This window comes from Bos javanicus, chromosome 24 (genome assembly GCF_032452875.1).
Source record: "Bos javanicus breed banteng chromosome 24, ARS-OSU_banteng_1.0, whole genome shotgun sequence".
In the NCBI taxonomy this organism is placed as follows: Eukaryota; Metazoa; Chordata; class Mammalia; order Artiodactyla; family Bovidae; genus Bos; species Bos javanicus.
The window spans coordinates 57,446,602-57,469,679 of record NC_083891.1 but is presented as its reverse complement, the minus strand read 5'-3'; the positions used below and the strand labels follow the sequence as shown (position 1 = coordinate 57,469,679).

The 23,078-nt window shown below is 46.4% G+C and overlaps 1 protein-coding gene across 17 annotated transcripts in view; it reads right to left on the bottom strand.

The window, feature by feature from the left end:
• Positions 1 to 23,078, bottom strand: part of NEDD4L (NEDD4 like E3 ubiquitin protein ligase) — a 381,755-nt gene that overhangs the window by 43,253 nt on the left and 315,424 nt on the right. For 6 of the 17 annotated variants that reach the window (XM_061400317.1, XM_061400322.1, XM_061400312.1 and 3 more), the window contains 8 exons: positions 22,851 to 22,910; positions 17,642 to 17,773; positions 16,997 to 17,116; positions 15,748 to 15,945; positions 9,699 to 9,776; positions 8,288 to 8,342; positions 8,145 to 8,198; positions 1,210 to 1,268 (listed from right to left, as the gene is read on the bottom strand). In XM_061400317.1, coding sequence (XP_061256301.1) covers positions 1,210 to 1,268; positions 8,145 to 8,198; positions 8,288 to 8,342; positions 9,699 to 9,776; positions 15,748 to 15,945; positions 16,997 to 17,116; positions 17,642 to 17,773; positions 22,851 to 22,910 — 756 coding nt within the window. The remainder of the gene's footprint in view (positions 1 to 1,209; positions 1,269 to 8,144; positions 8,199 to 8,287; positions 8,343 to 9,698; positions 9,777 to 15,747; positions 15,946 to 16,996; positions 17,117 to 17,641; positions 17,774 to 22,850; positions 22,911 to 23,078) is intronic. The other 11 variants (XM_061400319.1, XM_061400325.1, XM_061400314.1 and 8 more) reach the window with 6 other exon arrangements.

Here is a 23,078-nt window from a genome sequence, read left to right as displayed (position 1 = left end):
GTATTTGTTAAACTACATGAAGAGTAGCTGATGTCTGTTTTGACACAGGTATTATTAGGCATTTTGCATTAACCAGCAGCAAAGCAGCTGAACAAATCCAACAAGTAGCTAAAGGGAAGTCAGGCATCAAGGTGCATTTGCCCTGTATTATCATCTAAGTTTTCAAATGGACATAGAATTCAAAACATGATTTGGAATGAATCAGATTAAAGTCACAAAATTAGTATTAAAAAGATTTTTTTGATGTGGACCATTTAAAAAGTTTTTATTGAATTTGTTATATGTTTTGGTTGTTTGGTCTCGAAGCCACATGGGATCTCAGCTCCCCAACCACGGGCTGACCCTGTACCCTCTGTACTGAAGGTGAACCCTTAAACAACTGGCCACCAGTGACGTCCTCAAAACTGGTATTTGAAATACACCTCTTGGTCTCTTAGCTCAGCACTCAATGTAACAAACTTTACTTCCTTTAGCTCCTCTAGTTTTTAAAAGATCCTTGTTTGTAATCTGCTGCTGACTCCAGCATGGTTCCTACAATTTCAACAGTTCCTCCCTGTACGTATGTAACCACTGACAGAAGACTGGTGCATTCTCTGTGACCACAGGGGCCTATTCCAGGCTCCGCCCAGGTGTCTGAACAGGTACTTTTTAACTGCTGAATGACAGGCAGACTATCTGCCTGATGAACATACGTGAGGGGGCTATTAGTGGGTCAGCAGAGGTAAGGATTCTTAACTCTACCAGCTCTGGAGCTCAGCTACAATCTCCAAACCTCTGCAGATTTTTAGAGCTGGAAGAGATTCAGAATCCAATTTAAATTTGTTAGCATGCATATACTACCTGTGGCCTCAAGAAATGTCAAAACTCTACAAATCCAGGACGAGGTTTTGCTTCATATAAAAAGGAAGGGAGGACATTTTGGTTGTTGTATTTTAATCTACCCTCCTATAAAACACAAAAGAGAATGCTTAGTTTTGTTACCGCTAGTAAGTCATGTTCTCTTCCTTTACATTGAAAGCTCTATGAACAGGCAAATGCAGCAATCAATGTCTCACCCAGAAATTCCAGGAAGGAGGAGATGGGAGTGATGTTAAATTTCCCAAGGACACCAGTCAGGCCCTTGGTACCGAGGGAGGCAGGAATACACAAGAAATATGTGCTTAGATGCAACCAAAATACAATGAAGAGTCAGAACTTTAGAATACTGACCGGACCAGTAATAGCTGGGTTCTGCAGTCTTGGGTCTTCCCACTGAGTAATTTTGCTATCTGAAAATATTGAAAAGAAATAAAAAGGCTTATTAGTTCAAATCTATTTCATGTTAAAAAAATGTTTTAGAAAGAATTATTTCTGGATTTTCCAAAAGCTGCCCAGTTCCCCATCCTGACCCCCAAAGATAAACAGCTTAGTATTTCAGGGTTAGAACAGAACAATAGGCCCCTCTGATACTGGCTAGTTAAAAACAACCAATCAAAAATGCACAACTAAAGTACAGCCATTTATTCACACTTTCTGGCAAACAATCTGCTGGAATTTCAATTATAAACCCCTGTTTCTTCAAGGATTTATAACTTGATCTTGATTTTCATTTAATTTTTAAAAAGGCATAAAAATTCTTAGTCCCCCCAAAGTTAACATGGAGACATGATTTTTTCTCTATTCCCTTTATTTATGGTGCTGCACACTGCTTTTGATGAAAAATCCTGAACAAATGAATAATCCATTACATGTTTCACTCCGATGCACAAAAAAATCAAAACAGCTAAGGCAAGCTGAAAAAATGAGAATTAAATACAGCAGAGGAGGATGCCAGAGAAAAGATTCCCTTCTGGCCAAGCTGGAGAGAAGTGGTTCTTTCTCCCAAATGAGTCAGTGTCAGCGAGACTGGTCGATGGCACCTATACCACCATTTCAGTGGTAAAGGGGGAAACAAACAGGTGCCCAGTCACTTGGGATTTGTGACGGTGCGTTTGGCTCAGTTGGTAAAGAAGCTGTCTGCAATGCAGGAGGCCCGGGTTCAATCCCTGGGTGGGGAAGATTCCTTAGAGAAGGAGATGGCAACTCGCTGCACTATTCTCACCTGGAGAATCCCACGAACAGAGGAGCCTCTCGGCGCACTACGGTCCATGGAGTCGCAAAGAGTCGGACACGACTGAAGCAACTTAGCAAATATTAACTAAAATGACTTTATGGATCGCTGTGTGTGTTGGGGGGGCAGGCAGGGATGGACTCACATGAAGGATATGGGGAGGGGAGCCAGGGGAGTTTTAGGAAATCTAAGTTGGCTTTAAAAAAAGGAAATTACTGGTTTGAGAAGAATATGCTATTTCTGGTATACTTAGTAAGTGGACCGATAAGAGTAACTAAAATATTTGGTTTCAGTGACTATCCCAGGAATTTTTTGAAGTCTAGTATGGTAACCAGAGCAGTGGTAAAGTATTAAAATAAAACTACCAAAGCACATGACAATTGCAGATTCTAACAATTCGGTAGGAAAGTTACATGAAATATTTAAATGTTTTAGAGAATGCTGATGGAAGTAAAAGGCATTTTTGGGTTCCTTACTTTGAAAACAGAAGTTTTCAGAAAGTAAGAAGTGCTACTGTGATGCAGAACAAGAAAAAAGAAAACCAAACAAAGGAGAAATACAGCTGAGTAAAAACTGCCTGGGACCATATATAGACTGGGCACCATTATCAAAGCAGAAAATAATGAACTGCTACCTACATATGACAACTCCCGCTCTGTCCAGATGGGAACACTGAGCTGTCATCCTTGACACCTGCATCTGGATTTCCCATGGGTAACACCTCAAACCCAACTCTGCCAGAGTCGAAGCCATAATCTTCCAACACCAAAGCGGTTCACAGAACCTTGTCTTCCTTGCTAACAGCATCACGATCCATTCCTGGTGCAAATCCGAACCTGCCACCCCCCTGTCCTCCCCTCAACCTTTCACCACGGTGGTCACCACTGTTCCCACCTCTCGCTGAAAAGGCTTCTCTGTGGAGCACTTGCCTCTCCGTGCACTTCTCTCGAGGTTTCCCTGGTCTAGGCTCACTCACCTCTGTTCAGAACTTCCTTTACAGCTTTGCCAAGAGACTCTTTCTAGAGAACAAATTTGACCACGTCAGTCCCTTCTGGATAGTCTCTCCGGTGCTCCGGTCTGGCTGCGGAAGGGACCCGAGTCCTGACACCTGGCAGGCTCCTGCTGAACTTGACCCTGTGTCAGGCTGGCTCGTTGCACGCTGGCGGCTTGCAAGCCCACTGTGCTTCTCTAATCACGGTGCCACCCACTTTCTCCCTCCTGAAACCTCTCTTTGTTGGGCATGCCCGACTAAACCGCACTCATTATTTTGGATCCACTGGAAAAGTCACCCCATTCCACAAGGTCCTTCTCTTGCAGCCTCCCTCCCCACCTGGAGCCCAGCACTTGGACAGAAGAACAGGCTCACTCCCCTAAGGCAGCACTTAAATACCTCCTGGCACTCCCGACCTACTCGAGCTGAGCCCAAGGCGGACAGGGTCCGCGTGCTGCTCATCTCTGCAGCTCCCTCTCCACCGCTGAATGCATTTCCCAGCACGCAGCAGGAGCTTGGGGTTTTTTAAATGACCAAATGAAGTGGATGGTGAAAACAAACTCCTTTTTAAAACAGTCTAAGCTTTCAGAACTACACACGGTTCTGTATGGTTATCATAATCATCAATTTTGCACTTAGGAATTATCAACATAAGAATGTCGGTGGCCAGTTACCCATTTGGTCCTGAAACGTTTGAACCTAAACTTGCTTTTTGTCTTTGAGCCATAATATTTCAAATCAAGGGGCAAGAATGAAGTAGAAGAATGAGACTTAATCCATTTAGATACTATTAACGGGTTTGGTACGGCTTCCCTGGTGGTATAGATGGTAAAGAATCTGCTTGCAATGCAGGAGACCTGGGTTTGATCCCTGGGTCAGGAAAATACCCACCCGGGAGAAGGGAATAGCAATCTACTCCAGTATTCCTGCCTGGACAATCTCATAGACAGAGGAGCCTGGCAGGCTACAGCCTATGGGGTCACAAGAGTCAGACACGACTTACTGACTAAACCACCACCACCACCACCAATGGGCGTGGTACGACTGAAACGAGATGGAGAGCACCCCTGGAATCTTACTCTCTAGCTCTGTGTTGATATACAAGCTGCCGGTGGCCACCTACTCAGCACCTGGACACCTCAGGTCTTTAAGAAGAACCGTACAATTCCTGAGAGACGTAGGGCTCAGTTAAGACCTTCCCTTAACCTTTTACACCAGGCTCGAAACATACAAACTGATCAAGTGAAAGCGTCAGTTCCTCAGCCGTGTCCGACCGACTCTTTGTGACCCCACGGACGGTGTAGCCCGCCAGAGCCCCTCTGTCCATGGAGTTCTCCTGGCAAGAACATTGGAGTGAGTAGCCATTCCCTTCTCCAGAGGATCTTCCTGACCCAGGGACTGAACCCAGGTCTCCTGCATTGCAGGCAGATTCTTCACTATCTGAGCAGCCAGGAAGCCTAATCTGATAAATGTCAGCCAAATCAATCAAGGACTCTGAAGACATTAGTATTGAGCATTCATGTTCTTCTGAAATTACATCTTTAAGATTTTTAATCTTAAATATGTCTCACTTCTCAAGAATTTATGAAGCCGAAAATAAAAAACCTAATGAATTAGCAGACAAGTGCACTGCCGTCTCCTACAGTCAGTGCACAGTCACGAGTCCCAGCAAAGCGGAAGACGGATGACTCTGAGCACCTCACAAGATGCCCGCTCTCACAGCCACGCGGCGCAGCGGGGATGGCCTGGTCTCTGTCCTGCGGGCAGCAGCAGAACAAAGTGAGATGCTAAATTTTGCTGGAACTAAGATTCGGGAAAAGTGTTTAGAAGGAGAAACTGATTTGGAAGGTAAGGTAATTCCAGGTAATTCAACCCATATTGGTTCTTTGTACCTGATCAAGTGTCATAAAAGAAAAATAGGTATGCTGCATTTTTCAGATTAGACTTTATTTTTTCCAGAAAGGCAATGAATGGAGCTCTGTTTAATTGATATGTACCTCTTTATTACTTCCCATTGAATAAACCTTGACAAATTAGGGAGAAATGGCAGAAATGTTACATAACCAGCTAACATGTGTGCGTGCCAAGTCGCTTCAGTTGTGCCGACAATTTGTAACCCCATGGACTGTAGCCCGCCAGGCTCCTTTGTCCACGGAATTCTCCAGGCAAGAATACTGGAGTGGGTTGCCATTTCCTACTCCAGGGGACCTTCTCACCCAGGGACTGAGACCCGCCTCTTGCATCTCCAGCACTGGCAGGTAGGTTCTTTACCACTGGTGCTGCAAGTATCATATTGGCACAGCTCAGGCCAGCCAGGCTCTGTCTGTGGTCTATATCCTATCACCTGAGTCCCGGGAGTTAAGAGGAGGCGGCTCCCAAGTGCTGTGTGGTCTGGAGAGGAACCGGGAATGTTGGAGAGGAGCTTGGAGGGACTGATTAAGAATTAGGAACCGCCCAGGCATTTAGCAAGGGACTACCCTCTCCAAACCAGGGGCTTCCTGGTGGCTCAGCCAGTAAAGCATCTGCCTGCAATGCAGGAAACCCAGGTTCGATTCCTGGGTCGGGAAGATTCCTTGGAGAAGGAAACGGCAACCCACTCCAGTATTCTTGCCTGGAAAATCCCATGGATGGAGGAGTCTGGTGGGCTACAGTCCATGGGATCGCAAAGAGTCGGACACAACTGAGTGACCTCACCTCACGCTCTCCAGACAGGAGCAGGGGGCAGGCCTTAGGGTGGAGGCACTGTTTGGCTGCTGCCTCTCAAGCCAAGCTCTCTCCATTTTCTAACCACGGGCATCAACTTCCCAACAGCACTGGCACCACCGGCCGAGTCACGACTTGTCAAGCATTTACTTCACCACGCCTCCAGAAAACCAGGCCATGAGTTTTCATATTTCTAATGTATCCCAGTACAGCACTTTGCAATTGTGCTGTGCTTGTTCCTGGGGCCTCGCAGGACATCAGGACAAGCTCTCTTCAGGTTGACCTGGCATCAGATCACCAGCTGGAACACGGCCGCAATGCTGTGTGAGGTCCTTTCTGAGCAAAAGACCAAGGCTGTGTGATGGGTTAAGCCTTTGTTTTAAAAAAAATGGTCATTATTACTAGTATCTCTCTTTGAAAAGTGAAATGGTAATGCATGAAAAAACAGCAAACAAGGCTGTCTTTTGTTTTTAGTGGGAAAAAGGCGTGTGACTATTTTAAGCAAATGATGCTAAGAAACAGCAGAATTATAAATAGAATATTAAGGGGAAAGTGGGAGGACACACACATCCTAAAGCATTTGCGGCAGCAATTTCACGCTCCTCAGAGCTCCGGGAGCGGCAAAAGCCAGCATCACTACTGGCCAAAGACAAAAACGAGGCCTATGTGCCTTCAACTCCCTAATGTTAACCAAGGGTAACACGCAGCCCTAAACATATCCAGGACTTGTACTATTCTGATTGAATTCTGAATTGCTGGGCTTCTTGCTTAATTGGATTGATAAAAACCCGTCAAACTCTGTGCCCCAAAGTTCTCTCTACGGTGCACGGGTGGCTTAGGAACCCGGGGAGAGGACCTGGGATTTGAGGCAGTGACAGGCTCCACCTGCAGGGGGACCCAGGCCAGACCTCCCGGTCAGCTCAGCAAGGCGCTTAGCTGACCAGTGCAGTGAGGTCAGAAAATGTGAGAAACTTGATGAAAGTGAAAGAGGAGAGTGAAAAAGCTGGCTTAAAACTCAACAGTCAGAAAACTAAGATCATGGCATCCAGTCCAATCACTTCATGGCAAATAGATGGGGAAACAATGACAGACTTTCATTTTTCTTGGGCTCAAAAATCACTGCAGATTCACTGCAATTTCAAGCCTGCAATTAAAAGATGCTTGCTCCTTGGAAGAAAAGCTATGACCACCCTAGACAGCATATTAAAAAGCAGAGACATTACTTTGCCGATAAAGGGCTGTCTAGTCAAGGCTGTGGTTTTTCCAGTAGTCATGTATGGATGTTAGAGTTGGACTATAAAGAAAGCTGAGCATCGAAGAATTGATGCTTTTGTACTGTGGTGTTGGAGAAGACACTTGAGAGTCCCTTGGACTGCAAGGAAATCCAACCAGTCAATCCTAAAGGAAACCAACCCTGAATATTCATCAGAAGGACTAATGCTAAAGCTGAAACTCCAATACTTTGGCCACCTGATGCAACCAACTGACTCATTGGAAAAGACCCTGATGCTGGGAAAGATCGAAGGCAGGAGGAGAAGGGGACAACAGAGGATGAGATGGTTGGATGGCATCACCGACTTGATGGACATGAGTTTGAGCAAGCTCTGAGAGTTGGTGATGGACAGGGAAGCCTGGCATGCTGCAGTCCCCGGGGTCACAAATAGTCAGACACAACTGAGCAACTGAACTGAAGAAAATGTGAGGCTAGGCAACCTGGTGTAGACGTTAATGCTCACATTTACGAACCAAATGAAAACAAAGATCAAAATACTATCAGATCACACATGTACATGAACTTTAAATCTACTTGAAGACTCCTTTTTAACATACATTTTTCAGAAGGTTTAAGGGATATACTAATATGATCCCATGGAGAAACACTCCAATAGGGGGGAGAAAAAAAACCCCACAAAACTAATGCCTAAAAGCAAACCTTTATTAGTTTAACTTTTAGTTGGCACAAGACATCACACGTTTATTCACAGGAGCTGGAGCAAATGTCTGCAGCAAATGTACTACAATTTCAAGAAAAGAACTGCGTATGTATTAGTGTGCTGGGTGCAGGGAAACATGCTGTGAATAGAAAATAAGTCAGAGCGGGCATCTTGCCATGAGACCCCTGAAGGCAGAGTTTTAAAAAACGTGACGGCTGCTTCAAGCACTCCTCATTCCATAGATTTCTGACCTGATCATTACTTCTCATCTTATTTTCTATTACCAGAGTATATTTATTAAAAGCGCAAAAGTCAAGGGGTCATCAATCAGAAAAAAAAATTTTGCAACTTAAAAAAAAAAAAGTTAATAGGTCACAAGGTCAAACTGGGATGGCTGCTTCAAGCGAAGGCGGGGCATGGACAGTACCGTACGAGGGCACTGAGTCTCTGGCATCGTCCTCGCCACATAACACCTGGCTGCCTAGATGAAGAGTAAGATGATACAGCTTTCACAGCCACATCTGAGTTACCCTCGTCCCCACCTACGTGCCCGTAACAGCGCCTACTTACTGTGGTCAATGTAAAACGTCCGGCCATCCAAGTGGATCCTTTCTTCCCAGCCAGGCTGGTATCAGGGAAGAAAGACAGAGAAGACAAACAATAGCCAGCAGTTCCAAAATCAAAGGCAAAATTTAGAGACCCTACACACCTTCTCCCCAGGGGGTACATTTTGCTATAAAGAATAAATGAAATGGAAACATTTCAAATGAACTGGTGACAACAGCCAGCAACACACTTCAGCGCACGTTCTACAGTCTCAGCTGCACTCCCTGGAGGATGAACAGGGAACAGGGGTTCTTATCTCAAAACTTCAAAGGGAAACTCCAGCATACTCTGAGACAGTTGAGCCTGGGGTTGAACAGTTCATTTAATTAAATGTATATTTACTGAGTACTAAAGGGAGGGGGAAGGTTGATATAAGATGTGAGAGATGGAGGCTATGTCCATGTCATCAGGTGGTTGAACAATCTAATGTAGTAATTCTCTGTTGTGAACTCTCAGGACTCAGGAACCAACAGATCTGGATAATTTTTCCGAGGTCAGTCCGGTGTGCTTTCATTATCTGGACTGTGCCCTCACCTTCTAAACCCTCTCTCCAGTCTCTCCTCTGGGCTCTTTCCATCTAAACCCTGGAGCCCAACATCTGAGGAGTGTGGGACATTTGTATAACCCGATGAATAAAGACTTCACTCCGATCTTTCGAGCTTCAAATTTGGCTGTATATATAACACCATACAGTAGGCAATAGAAAGGTTCTTGGGAAATAATCACCAAAAAAATTCCCAGCACCTTTCCACTTTAAAGTAGTCTTGGAGTGGGCACCACTCCCCACCTTTCAGCCTCTGTAAGGGTTTTTAAAAAATGGGGGGGTGGGTCAAGAAGAAAGCATGGAGAAGGTTTCATTCAAAATTTAACTTGGAATGAATAGCTCGTTTCTCACTCAGGCCCCAAAAGAGAACTGATAAAAAATTAGATTTATAAACAGTCATCGACAAGGGAGAAAAACTTAAAATATCCGCAGGATAAATGACTTAGAGAAACCTTCTGCGATTACTTATGCCTTTTTCTCCCAGTTTTTAATATTTTTATTCCTATGACTAAATCAGCAGTGTGGATGGAAATCAATGGTTGCTAAGCTACATAATAAATGTGTGCTGCTTAACTCGTCACCTGCAGAGAAAGCCTCGAACGTCCCCGCGGCAAGGCGTACCTTCCACTATCAAGAGGGCAGCCATCCCGACCCCTCTCAGAAGAGCTATGTGCGCTGTGAACTGTGTAAACTGACTCTATTAAGAACTTACAGACCAAAGGGACTCAAAACACCCGGAGAAGGAGAAGATCACAGGGCTTCCCTATCAGTACTGAGCCCGTGACTCAGTAAACACTTTCAGGCTGGTCTGCGGGTCTCCAGTGTACTCACAGGAAGAGGGCCAAGGTCATTGGGGTTTAAGGATGCCTTTGACCGCATGTGTACTGGAAATTTCAGGCGTGGATCTTCCTGAAAGAGAAATGCAAAAGGCAGAAGATGTTAGGAGTGACTGACTGAGCAGTACTGGTCCTCCCCTTCGGGAGGTGTGTGCTCCACAGTAACCAGGTTGCCTGTACGCGGGGATGCACTCCTGCTGCGTGGGGGAGGGGAGGATCCCACCTCAGTGTAGGAAGCCTGACTCCCCAGCTCTCCTAAACGATTTCACTCTTCCTCCTTGTCCTCGATGAAAGGAGGAGAGTAAGAATGTTTCAGTAAAAGGTTTTCCCAAGATGCAGAGCAGATGAAGAGGGAGAGGGTTCCAGCAGTGATGTTACCATGGAAACCAGAGTGGAGGATGCTGGTGAAGACGAGGCCTAGTCCACAGGGAGGGGCTCCCTATGGACCCTGAGCCCTGGCATGAGCGCAGCTAGCCTGTTAACAACAGCCTCTCCATCAGCACTTGAGTCTGCTGTTGCTCCCTTCCACCCTCTCTTCAGCTAAAGCTGAGAGTTTGAAATCTTGTCTGACAGCCCAGGCATGTCCTGCCCCAGGTTAGCTGGCAACATCTTATCAAGTCACATCCCTGTGAAAGAACTTCACTGGGATTCTTGACCAAGTTCTACAAATTAGATCTTAAAAGTTCACAAAATACTTTTCTTAAGGGATACGCTTTATCAGATACCACAGAGAACCACTGAAAGAAAAATACATGCCCTGACATCTTGGGTCATGCTTTGTAATTTACCAAGAGCAGTCAGATGTACGATCCTGCAGCCACCTTGCTAGGAGGTTGGGCACATAATCTCTGCTCCCTTAAACAAGGAAACTGAGTCTCAGAGAATAAGAACTTGCCCAGAGGTTCTGGTTTTGAGTCTAGCAGCTGCCCCTTCACTTATACAGACCCAGTTAAAAATGCAGGGCAAGCTAGGGAATCCCTATTTTAAACTCAAAAGATTAGAAAACAAACAAAATGATAATCTTTTAAACTCAAAAGACTAGAAAACAAAACGATAACATTATTAACCAAATAAGCCTAAGAGAAAAACAAAAAGTCATCCTAAAATCTTAAAAAAAACCAAAACAACCCTGTATTTCAATAATGTTAAAGCCTTTGTTGCTCTTAAAATTACTAAAAGGTTTTCTGCCTCAGCATGTTCCCAAGTCAGCAAGAAAATGAAATAGTTGGTATAAAACTGGGAAAATAATAAACCTCACTTTTTGCTGGAGATACGCAGTTACATATGCTTATATGCCAAGACTGTATTAAACATCTCCTGGGTTATGGAGTGTGACTGCTAATGGGCATGGGGTTTCCTTTGGCGGGATGGAAATGTCCTACAACTGATGATGGTGATGGGTGCACATGTGTGTGATGCTCTAAACATCATTCTGAGGTATATTTTAAACGGGTGAATTGTATGGGATGTGCATGATACCTCGACAAAGCTTTAAAAATTTTTAAATTTTTAAAAATTTAAAAAATTAAATTTAAATTTAAAAATTAAAATGTTTCTCCCAAATGAACAGTATAAACCCTTAGTATCACCAGGTAATAACAAAGTGACAGATTTAGGGGGCTGGCAAGAACAACAACAACAAAAATCACACATACACAAATCAACCTGTGCTTTCTGTCAGCCATAAGCAAACTCTTAATAGAAGCAATAGATCATATTAGCAGTTTTTGATGGAAATTGATCTTGAACCTTTTAAACGGATAATTAGAGGCCTAAAAAAACTCTAGTATTCTATAGCATACTGGAACACCTACAGTTTAAGTAGATATACAAGTAGCTTTGGGATTTAGAAGGTCCAAAAAGCTGATCATCTGGTAAACATCTGTGACTGTTTTGTCATGCAAAGAGGAAAACCTTAGAATGGTGAATTCCACCAAACAGCTCACAAGACTAACTGTGAGCTGGCCCAAGTAATGTCCCCACCATGGGGAACCCCGGGCCCCCCACAGCCCTGGATGATGCTGGATTCAGAGAAAGTCTGAGGCTGGGATCACAAGGCTGGGGCTTCTGGATGCTCCATGCTTGGAATTACACATGCAGGCTACTGTGAAAGACACCCAGCTCTTCTGGTAAAGAGCTGCTGATTGAAAGAAGATAAATAGACAAACAAAAAAACAACTGCAATTAAACATAAGTGACCAACTGGGGATGGGGAAGAAGCATGAAGAATAAAATAAACTGCGTTTCCCAGGTCTGCTACAATGGCCTGGCACGGAACCTGGAACTCAGAGAATGTGAGGGCTGGAGGCACCTGTGTGTGGCGGGCGGGTCACATGATTCTATTATACTAACAAAAATCAAAACACTGGCAGCAGCTGCCATCTATCAGGCTCTGCGGGCTCAGCCTAGGGGGCCCTGCGGAGTCGCCCTCCCACGGACTCCCCTGACCGACAGAGGGCGCAGCTGGCAGGGCAGGAAAACAGCCAGGCCCGGTGTGAGCCGGGACAACCGGAGGGACGAGTCAGCCGGAATCCTAGCGAGGTCCCGGACAAGGTGAATACGAAAGAGTGAAACCCACGACAAGAACTGGGCTGTTCTCCGTTGCCTCGGCACAGGAGGAGCCCGCCTTCACAGTCACATCAGTATTTCACAACTGCTTCCCTCAGATACAGTTGAAAGGCCCTTTAAACAGAAGGCAAAAATCAACATTAAAAAAAAAAAAAAGAAAAAAAAGGTTTCGGGGAGTTCCCTAGCAGTCCAGTGGTTAAGGCTTCGCCTTCCAAGGGAAGGGGCACGGGTTTGATCCCTGGTTGGGGAACTAAGATCCCACATGTCTCCCCTACCTGCAATTTCTTAGTGGACTTATTAAAAACAGATACAGTAAGGGCATGCTGACTGGTTGAAAAGACAGTGGTGCTTTTTCCAGCCTGGAAGGGAGCAACCACCAGGCCTGGACTACAGTGACTTTTATTGGTTTAGACCTGGGTAGAAAAGAAAACAAGCCTAAAACTTAATTAAGGTATAACCTTTCTCATTATGGAAATAAGGTGATGCTTTGTCCTGTAAAAGACATAAATGTGTTCTCACACACATGCTTTGAGCTGCTTCTTCAGCAGAAGAAACAGACACACTGAAGCCCCGTGTAATCTCTTCTCACCTCCCTAGGGGTCTCCCCGAGATCCACAGCCCCCCCATCCCGGTGGGGACTAAGAGATGCGCATTTGACTATCTGACTTGATTGCCGACAGCAGGCTGGCACCCTGCCTCCGTGATTCGTGAGTGCAAGAGGCCCTGTGCCCTGTTTTATTAATAGACTCAAAAAGTGTGTGTGTGTGTGTGTGTGTGTGTGTGTGTGTGTCTGACTCTGCGACCCTGTGGACTGTAGCCCACCAGGCTCCTCAGTCCATGGGATTCTCCAGGCAAGAATACTGGGGCCAGTTGCCATTTCCTTCTCCAGGGGATCTTCCCGACCTAGTGATCGAACCCGCATCTCCTGCACTGGCAGGTGGGTTCTTAACCACTAGTACCAGCCTGGGGAAGCAAAGGGAAGGTTCCTCTATCAATGTATACAAAGGAGAAGCTTCTGGTTCGTGCACGGGGTGCAGAGGGAAGACGTCCATTTTCATCCCTCTCAACCTGTCTGACCAGTTTTTCTTTCTTTTATGATAATGCTCAAATCTAAGAATAGCTGTTCTCTCTTTAAAAAAAAAAACAAACAAAAACAAAGCAACCCCCAAAGTAACTCAACACAGGTTTTAAGCCGAAAATTATCTTCCCGTTTCTGCCCATCCCTCCACCTTTTGTCAGAATAAACACATATTCAGAGCGTGTGCTCCACAGTCAGCGCTGCGGATGGGCCTTTGTTTAGCAGGGATATCGCAGCCGTGTCAGGACATCCGCGCTGAGTGGGGAAGGGTGGTGACGGCTGGTGGAACTCTCTGTTGCTACCTTCAGGATTTTCATGACAGCAGCCGTGACAAAACGTTGTTTTAACAAATTGAAATTTGAAAATCAGTGAGTCACGAGTATCTGGTCGAAAGGGGCAATGGGAAATTCACACTGGGTTTCATTCAGCAACAATGCAGGCAATAAATAAAGAGGGTGCTATTTAAAAGCAAACCTGCCGAGCTGCGATTACACTGCAGTCATGGCGTGAAAGGCTGTGAAAAGGTTAGGGGATTTGATTACTAAGCTAGTTCAAATTACTAAAATCATAGCTTATGTTGGCAAGCCACAGTGGCTCCATATACTAATCCATCTACTTTTACAATATTCACCCCCTATTTCTGGAGCTCCCATTTCTGGCTGAGGAACTGAAATCCCAGCAATGCTGTAGCAAGTAGAAATGGGTTCAGTAGCAGGACTGCTTACAGGTTCTATGTCCCTGGGGCGGGGCGAGGGGAAAGACTTTAAAACCAATCTCTATCACTCTATTTTCCAAGGAGTTTCCTATCTATTACTCTCCTGTTGCCACAAACCCGTAATCTTATCTTCAGATGAAACTGCTATTTATTATACGTCTGAGAAGTAGTGATGAGTTTACCAAACGAATGCTACCAGATCTGAATTTTAAATTCTCTCTGCAGGTTATTCCTTTACTTCAAAATTGGAGTGGTTCTCACCAAGGGGTGTTGGGAAATGCCTGGGGGCTTCCGAGGTTTTCAGTATGATGGGTGGGGAAGGGGGCAGTGGCTATTAGGATTCGGCAGCAGGGGCCAAGGATGTTAAATGTCCTGCAGTAACAAGCACAGTCCTGCCCCGAGTGCTAAGAATGTCCTCGTGAAGACACACTGTACCATGATCCGTGAGATCTGAGAGAACCTAATCCAATTCTCAGGGGACTGAATTACCATCGTGCCATGGGCAGAGTGTAAATAAGGGACTGAATTACCATCGTGCCATGGGCAGAGTGTAAACGACAGTCCAGGCCACTTGGGCCCAGGTCTCTTCCTTCACATGACACTGCTGTTCTAGCAACTGGGTGTATTTGGTGTCTTCTCTAGAAGTGGGAATTTAAAGCATGTGTTGACTCTTGGTCCAAGACCAAGGAGCCAGGGCCAGTGACAACCACCAAAACTCAACCGGATTTCATGTAATCACCAGTTCTAAACAGCAGTGCAGTATATACAAAGAGCAAGCCCAACTCTATTCCTGGATAGTCAGCTGGGGATATAAGGGCAGGAAGGAAAACAAACCTTCGGGAGCATCAGAAACAGTCAGAAACCTGAGGACCCACTTCAGATTAGCTACTGGCCTAGAGATGAAACAGCAGAAAAACAGCACTGACTTTAAAAAGAACTCTATGCTACCTTCAATGAGCCACCACTGACTGCCCTGAAGAAAGAAGAGCGAACAGAGGAATGTAAAGATACGCATACATCCTTTTCATTAATCTCATTTTTCTCAAAGTTAATACAACACATATACTCTCCCTTGTGCATGATTCAGGGGTACAAGGACGAGCACTGTTATTAAGGAAAAAACTGCGACAAGATGATCACAAAAAAGAGATATCAAATTTACAAAGTCTCCTAACCCACAATTAAAAGAGTGTAATGTAGCAATGGAGTGTGAAATACTTATCTTATGCAAACTGTGAACGCTAAAAGGACACATCAAATAAAAATAAAGATGGGGAATGGCAACACAGATGCAAAAAAAAGGTGACGCAGAAAAATTCTTTGTAAAAAGATTGGAATTCCTAATAAAGTTACAGCATCCTAAGACAGGAAGCAGCAACATCAAAATTCCGGCAATATGGAGCACTACCTTTTTTTCCAAACTATGGTAAACTGTCAACACTGGAGCTTCCCATGAGTCCTCTGAGGAAAAGGCATCAATACCCAGGGTTGCCGTGAGTCCGTGCCCGTAAATCACCCACTCCCACCAGCCCCTACATGAGGAGTTGAGGTGAAGGCTCAGGAGACCCTCAGGGGATATGCTATAGTGCTAGGAAATTTCTCAGCAAGCACCATGGGCACCGAGTCAGGGACGGATGCCAGACCTCGGGGCGAAAGTGGAGCTAGACAAAGCAGCGGCCTTACCCACGTCGTGGTCTTTGTGTTGTGGTCAATGAAGAAGGGCCGGCCGTTGGGCGCTATCCTCATCTCCCAGCCGGGCGGCAGGAAGCTCTGTGTGACTTTGTGTTGTGGTTTGGGGGAGTTGTAAGGTGATGGCTGTGGGGACTGTGGGTTGGAAAGGGTATCTTTCACAGCCCGACGTACGGGTGAGTCCTTGGCGCCCTAAGGAATAATAATGAGTGTTAGAACTCTCGTCACGCGCTGGTTCAGAGGGGTCAACACGTCCCCGGGGGTCAGGGAACGCTCCTCTCTCTGAAATGGGACCAGGGGGAAACGCCTAAAAAAAACCTGCTTCTGTCATCTGCTTACTTTAAAAAACAATCTAACTGTGATGTTTCCCTATTGGTTCAATACACAACAATATTAAGTAAGTATAAGCACCCTCCTTTGATAGCTGCTCGGTACATAACCCCAGATACTTTTCGGTAGTAACCATTATGGATGGGGATTTTACAGAAGGTGGAGAAAAACGTGGCCCTGCTCTTAATGAGCTCACAGTCTAATGGAGACGGACTGGCAATTTCTGGAGCAGAAAAAGAAAAAGCTCTATCGATGGAGACCAGCACCTGGGAGGGCACAGTTGTTAACCAGGACACCCACATCGCAGCCTGGAGGAGGCATCTCCCCTTGCCACTCATCAACCTCCTAAACCCGGGCGCAGGGAGCCCGCAGCCATCTTTAAGATGCCCGTCACGTTTACAGCGTCAAAGGTTTGGTCTCCTGCCTTTGTGATATTAAGGGATGTTGCTAAGACCACACAAACGGGAGGGCGCAAAGCGGATGCCCAGCGGTGACTCAGAGATGCAGACACGCGTCAGAAACACGAGGCCCACACGATGGAAGACCCTACAGTAGGGAGGAAGGAAGAATGATCGAAGCGACAGCTGTGTGTAAAAACTCAGCGGAAGCACTGGGATTGGAAAGAGCTGCTGTGCGCGTCTCATGAGGTAACAGGCAGTGAGGAGCGGAACACAAGAATGGAGAGTTCGGAAGAGAGGAGCCCACGTCCAGCAGGGGCTCGCCGTGGCCGCGGCCCCGTGACAGTGAGAATCAGTGAGAGTCCAGGGATGGGAAGCATGGAGTGAGGCCGCAGCACGAGGACACCCCTCACCACGAACACAGCGACGGCCAGAGAGGGGGGCGGCCGCCCCGCGCCCCCGGCGGAGAGAAGAGGGGGTGAGGAGGGGTCAGGGGAGCCGAGTAGCCGTCTCACCTCCAGCGGGGCGGATAAAGTTACTGTTGGCGAGCTGAGGCTACGAGGCCGGCGGATCTGAGGCTCGATTAGGTGGTTGTTACTGTTTGTGGCGGATCCGGACGCGCCGTCTTCTGCGAGCTACGTTGGAGGCAAACACAAGTTAGCGGCGTGCGAGGCGCTCCCTGCGCGGGTGTGGACCCAGTGACAGCGCGGCCAGCGGTCACGAGGGCGCCTGTGGGAAGCGTGGAGGAGCCGACCACACGGAACAACGGGGCGGGGCGAGGGATGGGGAAACACTCCAGGGAAGTAAGTGAATCACGAGCCGGCAGAAAAACCAGCCTCAGAGAAAAGGGGGGCTGGAGGGGCGCTACCCGCTGGGATCAACAGGCTCTTCCCTTGAAAATCTCTTTCGGGTCATATATATATATATATATATATATATTTTTTTTTTTTTTTTATAAAATGGACCCTCTAGGGAGAGACTGAGTCAGGGACTGAATTCTTTCTTAGGCCAATACTATGTTTAAAGTAATGCATTTGCAAGAAAAGATCTTCTTTTGACATGGGTTCCGCAGAACGGTACCTAAAACTCGGGAACGCAGGGGTCGTGGACGTCTTGGCTTCTGAGCGCCTGTGACGGAAGCTGCAGGGCAAACCGCATACCTGCACGATAGGCCGAGTCCAAGTTGTGGTTCGATTGTTATGATTGACATAGTATGTGCGTCCCTTAGCATCTTTCCTCTCTTCCCAGCCCGAGGGCAGGCCCGGCGTGGTGTGTACATAGGCCACTGATGGCTGTTTGTGTAAGAAATCATCATTACTGAGTGTCCTGCATTTGCTTTTATCAGCTTCATAAAGTCATACATACCCCGAGGATTAGCTCTGCTAGACACAGTGAGTTAATTCTAGTGGTACCGGAAACACGAGTGTCCAGAAAACAGCAACAGGTTTCCAACAGCTTTAAACCCAGTGTGAAATAAACCCCCACCCAAGCTACAGGGTCAAAACCTCACAGGACCCAATTGCAGGCCACGCAGCCTCCAACATAGAGGGCTGCTGCCAATGTGATCATATGGAAGGAGAAGACGATGCCAGTTTGGTTTAGCTACCAAATTTTACTTCAAGCCACGTAGAGCTTAAAAGATGTTTCAAACTGTCAAACGTTATCGTCTCTGAGAGGGATGCTCTGAGTATCTCTTCCTCAATCTAGCTGCCACAGGGATGTTCTCCTAGCTTATCCCTAAATTCTTCAACACCTTAGGGCCCTTATACTATGTAACTTTCAGGGTCAGGGAGTGGGTGAGACATAGAGTCTGTTTTCTATGAGACCCCCTTTTATACTAGTGACCGACCAGAACATCTCAGCTGCCCCAACCCAGGAGGAGGCAGGCCAGAACTCCCAAGGAACCTGACGGTGAGGCTGTATTCTTCCCCATCTTCCCATGTGGGATTTGTTTCTTTAGAGGGTGAATGGAAGGCAGGCAGCTTCCGGGCTGAGAGAGAACGTCCGGCACTGAGGGACTCGATTTGGACACGCCAAAGGAGTCCCTAAAGGAGTCCTGTGAGCTTCTGGCTTGTAAGAAGCAGTCTGAAAATGCAGGCGGGATGGAGAAATACTGGGAAAGCAGGATGTCTCCATGACTCATGGAGGCCAAGAGAAGGATGTTTGAGGTCGGTGCTGCCCAGTAAGTCCCGCAGGTATGGACGCTGCACACAGATCTGCAACTGGGGTAGGGGTGCTGCTCAGGAACAAGACGCCTTGGCAGACATGGCTCTTGACAGAGCGTAAAAGAAACAAAGGCCTAAATTCAGGAGTAATCTCTTACGAGTGCTTACAAAAGGGAGCCACTTCCTTTAGGGCCCATCTTCCCTAATTAGGATCTTCTGAACCTCCAGATGTTTCACCAGGTATATTTGGTTTGTTTGTTTAAAATATACTTTTTTAATTGAAGGATAATTGCTTTGCAGAAATCCGTTGGCTTCTGCCAAACATCAACATGAATCAGCCACGGGCATACATATGGTGTATTTTCTTGATGAGGTTGATGATGTTAACCTCTCAGCCCGGCTTCTCCCTGTGTCCATCCCATCTTTCGTGTTCACTACCAACAGTGCCTCCTGGCAAAGAGGGTCCCCCAGTCCACCGCGAGACCTCGAACTGAAAAGCATGATCAGGGAGGCTGCTGTGGAATCTGGGGACTGCAGACAAAGAGGCTTAATACTCCACCTCATGAATTCAACAGAACATTCCAAAAAAAACAAAAAACATCAAAAACTGAGACCATGAAGCGGCTGCCTTAATACTTATTTCTAAAACACATTAACCCAGCAGGACAAGTGTATCTGCACGACAACTTTGTGCTAAAACCTCAGCAACTATTTCTTGACGTTATTCCAGATAAAGTCCCCAAGGCCCCATAATGGTAATTTCAAGACTCTGACAATGCAGCATCCTGAACTAGGTGCAGGGATACAACAAAAGTGGAAGGAACACCAGCACGCAGGCTTGACCCTTTTGTATTAAAGGCAGATGAACCTGTCTATGGCTGAAAGCTCTTTTCGCCCTCCTCCTCTCACTGTGGCACCAACATAAAAGAGCTGCTTCCAGGCTACTTTTTATCTGGGCGGTATGGCAATGGACTCTGCTGACTCGGGTAGAACCCGAGTTGCAACCTAAAAGTTAGTGCCCAATTAGTATTTTTGGCCAAATACACGTTATCAAGCGCTGACCTGTTGTTTACACGAGGACCAAGTGTGTTTTGGTTGAATGGAATACCAAGTGGAATTTGCTGCTTTCTTCCTCCTCGAGTTATTTTTTGGGGAGAGGCAATTAGATAAGCCTTTGGAAAACTCCATTCTGGAAACCTTAAGGATAGTTTTATAGTTATGGTATCCCTGGAAAGGACGTTTATGGGGAGGCTAATAAACAAAAATAACTGGGATGTGTCATGGATAATCTCTCAGGACTGAGGTCTAAGGCTGGGAGACTTCCAGCAGAGTCGTCCAGCAACCAGGTTACCTTCATAGAGCCACAGTTAACAGAACTAATCAGTTTATGGAAAAGTAGGAGTGACTCATGGCATTTGAGTCACAGGTGCATTCTACCTTCTACAGAGAAATGACTTGGCAACCTATAATCTAGTTCCACTGATGCAAGACGGTGTCATTAAAATGGCTCTTTGTAGGTTTCTTTCCAAATGGCCCTGAAGAACAACCTGTGCAGACGACTCCATTTGTGACTCAAAACAACGCCTCCCGCAGCTGGGGAGAAGCGGGGCTCAGCTTCCATGGAGAGACCGTGGCAGTGGCCCAGCCTGCAGCCAATGTCAGAGTTTCCTGCGGTGTGTGTGCACACGTGTGTGTACGTTGTGTGTGTGCACGTGTGCACGTGTGTGTGCATTTGTGTGTGTGCACGTGTGCAGGCGTCTGTACTGCTCCTGCACACGTGCATCCCGTGCCACCTCAAGAAACAATAATGGGGAGACAACTGAAACGCAGCTGGTCAGCTGAACCCAGAATTTCACAGCACTCTGTCTGCATCTACCATTGTCTTTCACAATGTCAAGGAGCCATCTGACCACAGCTTCCGGGTGGCTCCATTGAGTTCATTAAAATGAAGCGCTCAATAATGCTGAAGCTGTAAAAGTTTCAAAACGTTTTTAAAGATGATAAACAGCTTGGTGCTATCACGTATCCTCAAGATTTGCTCAAACCCTGCCACACTTTAACCTCAGTGGAATATTAAGGGGATATACAGCAACCACCCCCAAACTGTGCTATCCCTTTTCATTTGCTCTCACAGAGTGGACACTGGCTCAGCCAGCTGGACAGTGACACCACCGTGTATTCACTTGTCACACGTCAGAGCTGTGGGTCCGCAGGTGAGAATTGGGGCGTGCTGACTGTAACAGAGACGTGAAAGCCCTGCATGGAGAGAGAGCAACGCCGGGACGGGTAAGGCCATGGGACGAGCAGCTGCCGAGGGGCGGCGGCCGAGGGCTCATCTTTGCGGGAAACACAGTACTCTGGTGCGTTCACATCCCAGCATCACAATGTAACCAGTATTACGTAATAACCAGTATGTCCCAGGGAAATGACCCAAGTGAGTATCAAGTCGATTAAGTAATATGTATACGAGCTCTCCATTTCCCCCCCCCGTGTGTGCGTGCACCCACAGGTAGGTACATCTGTGAGAGCACAGAGGATGGAGGGGTGGGGAGTCCCAGGGTCGCTCCAGGCTGACACGGCACACTTGGGTGTTGGGGTGGACAGGGAGGAGGTATAAAAGAGGGGAAAATCCATGGAGGAGATGGAATTGGAAAAGCAAAGGCTATTGGTAACAAGGGCTGGTGAGGGTGGGAAAAAAAAACAACCCAGACATGACTGTTTCTCATGTAGTCACAAATGAGGTTGGCTTACTTGACCCAAAAGATCACCAGGTATGCAGAAAGCCTGAGTAGATAAAACACTTATCTACCCGCTCTTTAAAGATAAGAAACAAAGACCAAACTGCTATTTTTAGCTCACTGCTGGGGGGAGGGGAGGGCACAGGCAAGAAGCGTCGCGGTGGGGCCATGAGGACCCCACTGGATGGGTGACCCTGCCCTGCCAGGTGCCTGGCCTGGGATGATCCGAGCTCAGTCCATCCTGTCACTGGACACCATCAGCTATCAGGACACTCACAGCAGGTCCCGAGGCCAATGAAGCGCATGATGGGGTAGATGCTCACTGGCCCCGCTTCCCCCTTTCATGAAGTGATCTCATCCACCTCGCAGCTCTACCCCCATGGAAATGACTAGTGCACAATAGGAAGCTCTCTAGGTCATCTAGAATTTCTTCAATTCTCCTGGAGGGTGAGCCTGGCCCACCCAACAGGCGCTCTTCACATCAATCCCTGCGGCTGGATACCTTAAACTGGCCGGATTTTTGCTGACTGCCACTTCGATTTTCCAGGGTACCATGCTGAGCTGTCAACTCTAACAATGTAACTAGATTGCTCCTTTAAATCAACACCCTGCAGAAAACCAGCAATCGTGTATGTATGTAAAGGTGTTCTCGAGTAATAAGCAGCTATAACAAACATACAAAGGTGAAACAACAAGGAAAATTCTTCAAACAGCCACAGCAGCACCAACCTTAAACTATAAGCTAGCCTGTGTTTAGGGATCAAGGAGAAAACTGGTGAGGCACACAGTCATGCGCTACCCACAAACATGAATAGCAGGAATTATTTAAAATGAAGAGTACACTTGGCTTAAAAACACTTGGCTTAAAAGCACCGTTTTTTCCTAGATCCTTTCAATTTCTTAATTATACTTTCTCTCTCCTCCTGAATTATATTCATATATTCTCCTCCTGAATATCCATTGTTCATACCTTTGAACCTGTGAGTTGGGGGCCCTGGCAACAGAGAAAGGTCACTGGTTCCTGCTCGTGATACAGAACATCTGAGTCAGCCTTTGAAATGCGGCACTGGGAATGCATCACTGAAAATTCACATGTACAAATGTGTGCAATCTCTGGGGCTTCCTTGATTTTCCTCCAACCAAAATATTTTACCCATGTCTTCTAGACACATGGGGGAAACTTATCAGGAGTACAAACACTAAAAGGCAGAAACAGATTCTAAAAGGTTCAGATGAAAACTTAAAGCTTGACAGCTCTTAGAACTACATGGGACTAATTCGTTTTACCCAGTACCTTCAAGGAATGTGAAAGTGAGGTTTTATTAAAATAAGAAATGTGCAGCTCCGTGGCACATCAGAAGCTGCTCTTATCAAAACAAAGAGAAAAAACTGTATGTTTACCATTACCCAAATATTAAAACCGACCCACAGTTTTGCCAAGAATGTCTGAACGAGGTTGTCATTACCGTTGGCGCCTCACCACCAGTGACAGTTGATGAACGTGCTCTCCCAGCTGGGGCACTGGGCTGTTAAATGATAATTTACATCAGTGAAATGCATTCTGGGAGGCCGCCCACTGCTTACTGAATCAGCGATCAGAGCTGGTGCAGCTAGCAAGGCAGGTGACACGAATCAGAACCTCTGCAATCCACCCGGGACAAGCAGAGTGGAGCGACCACTGATGACCAGAAGGA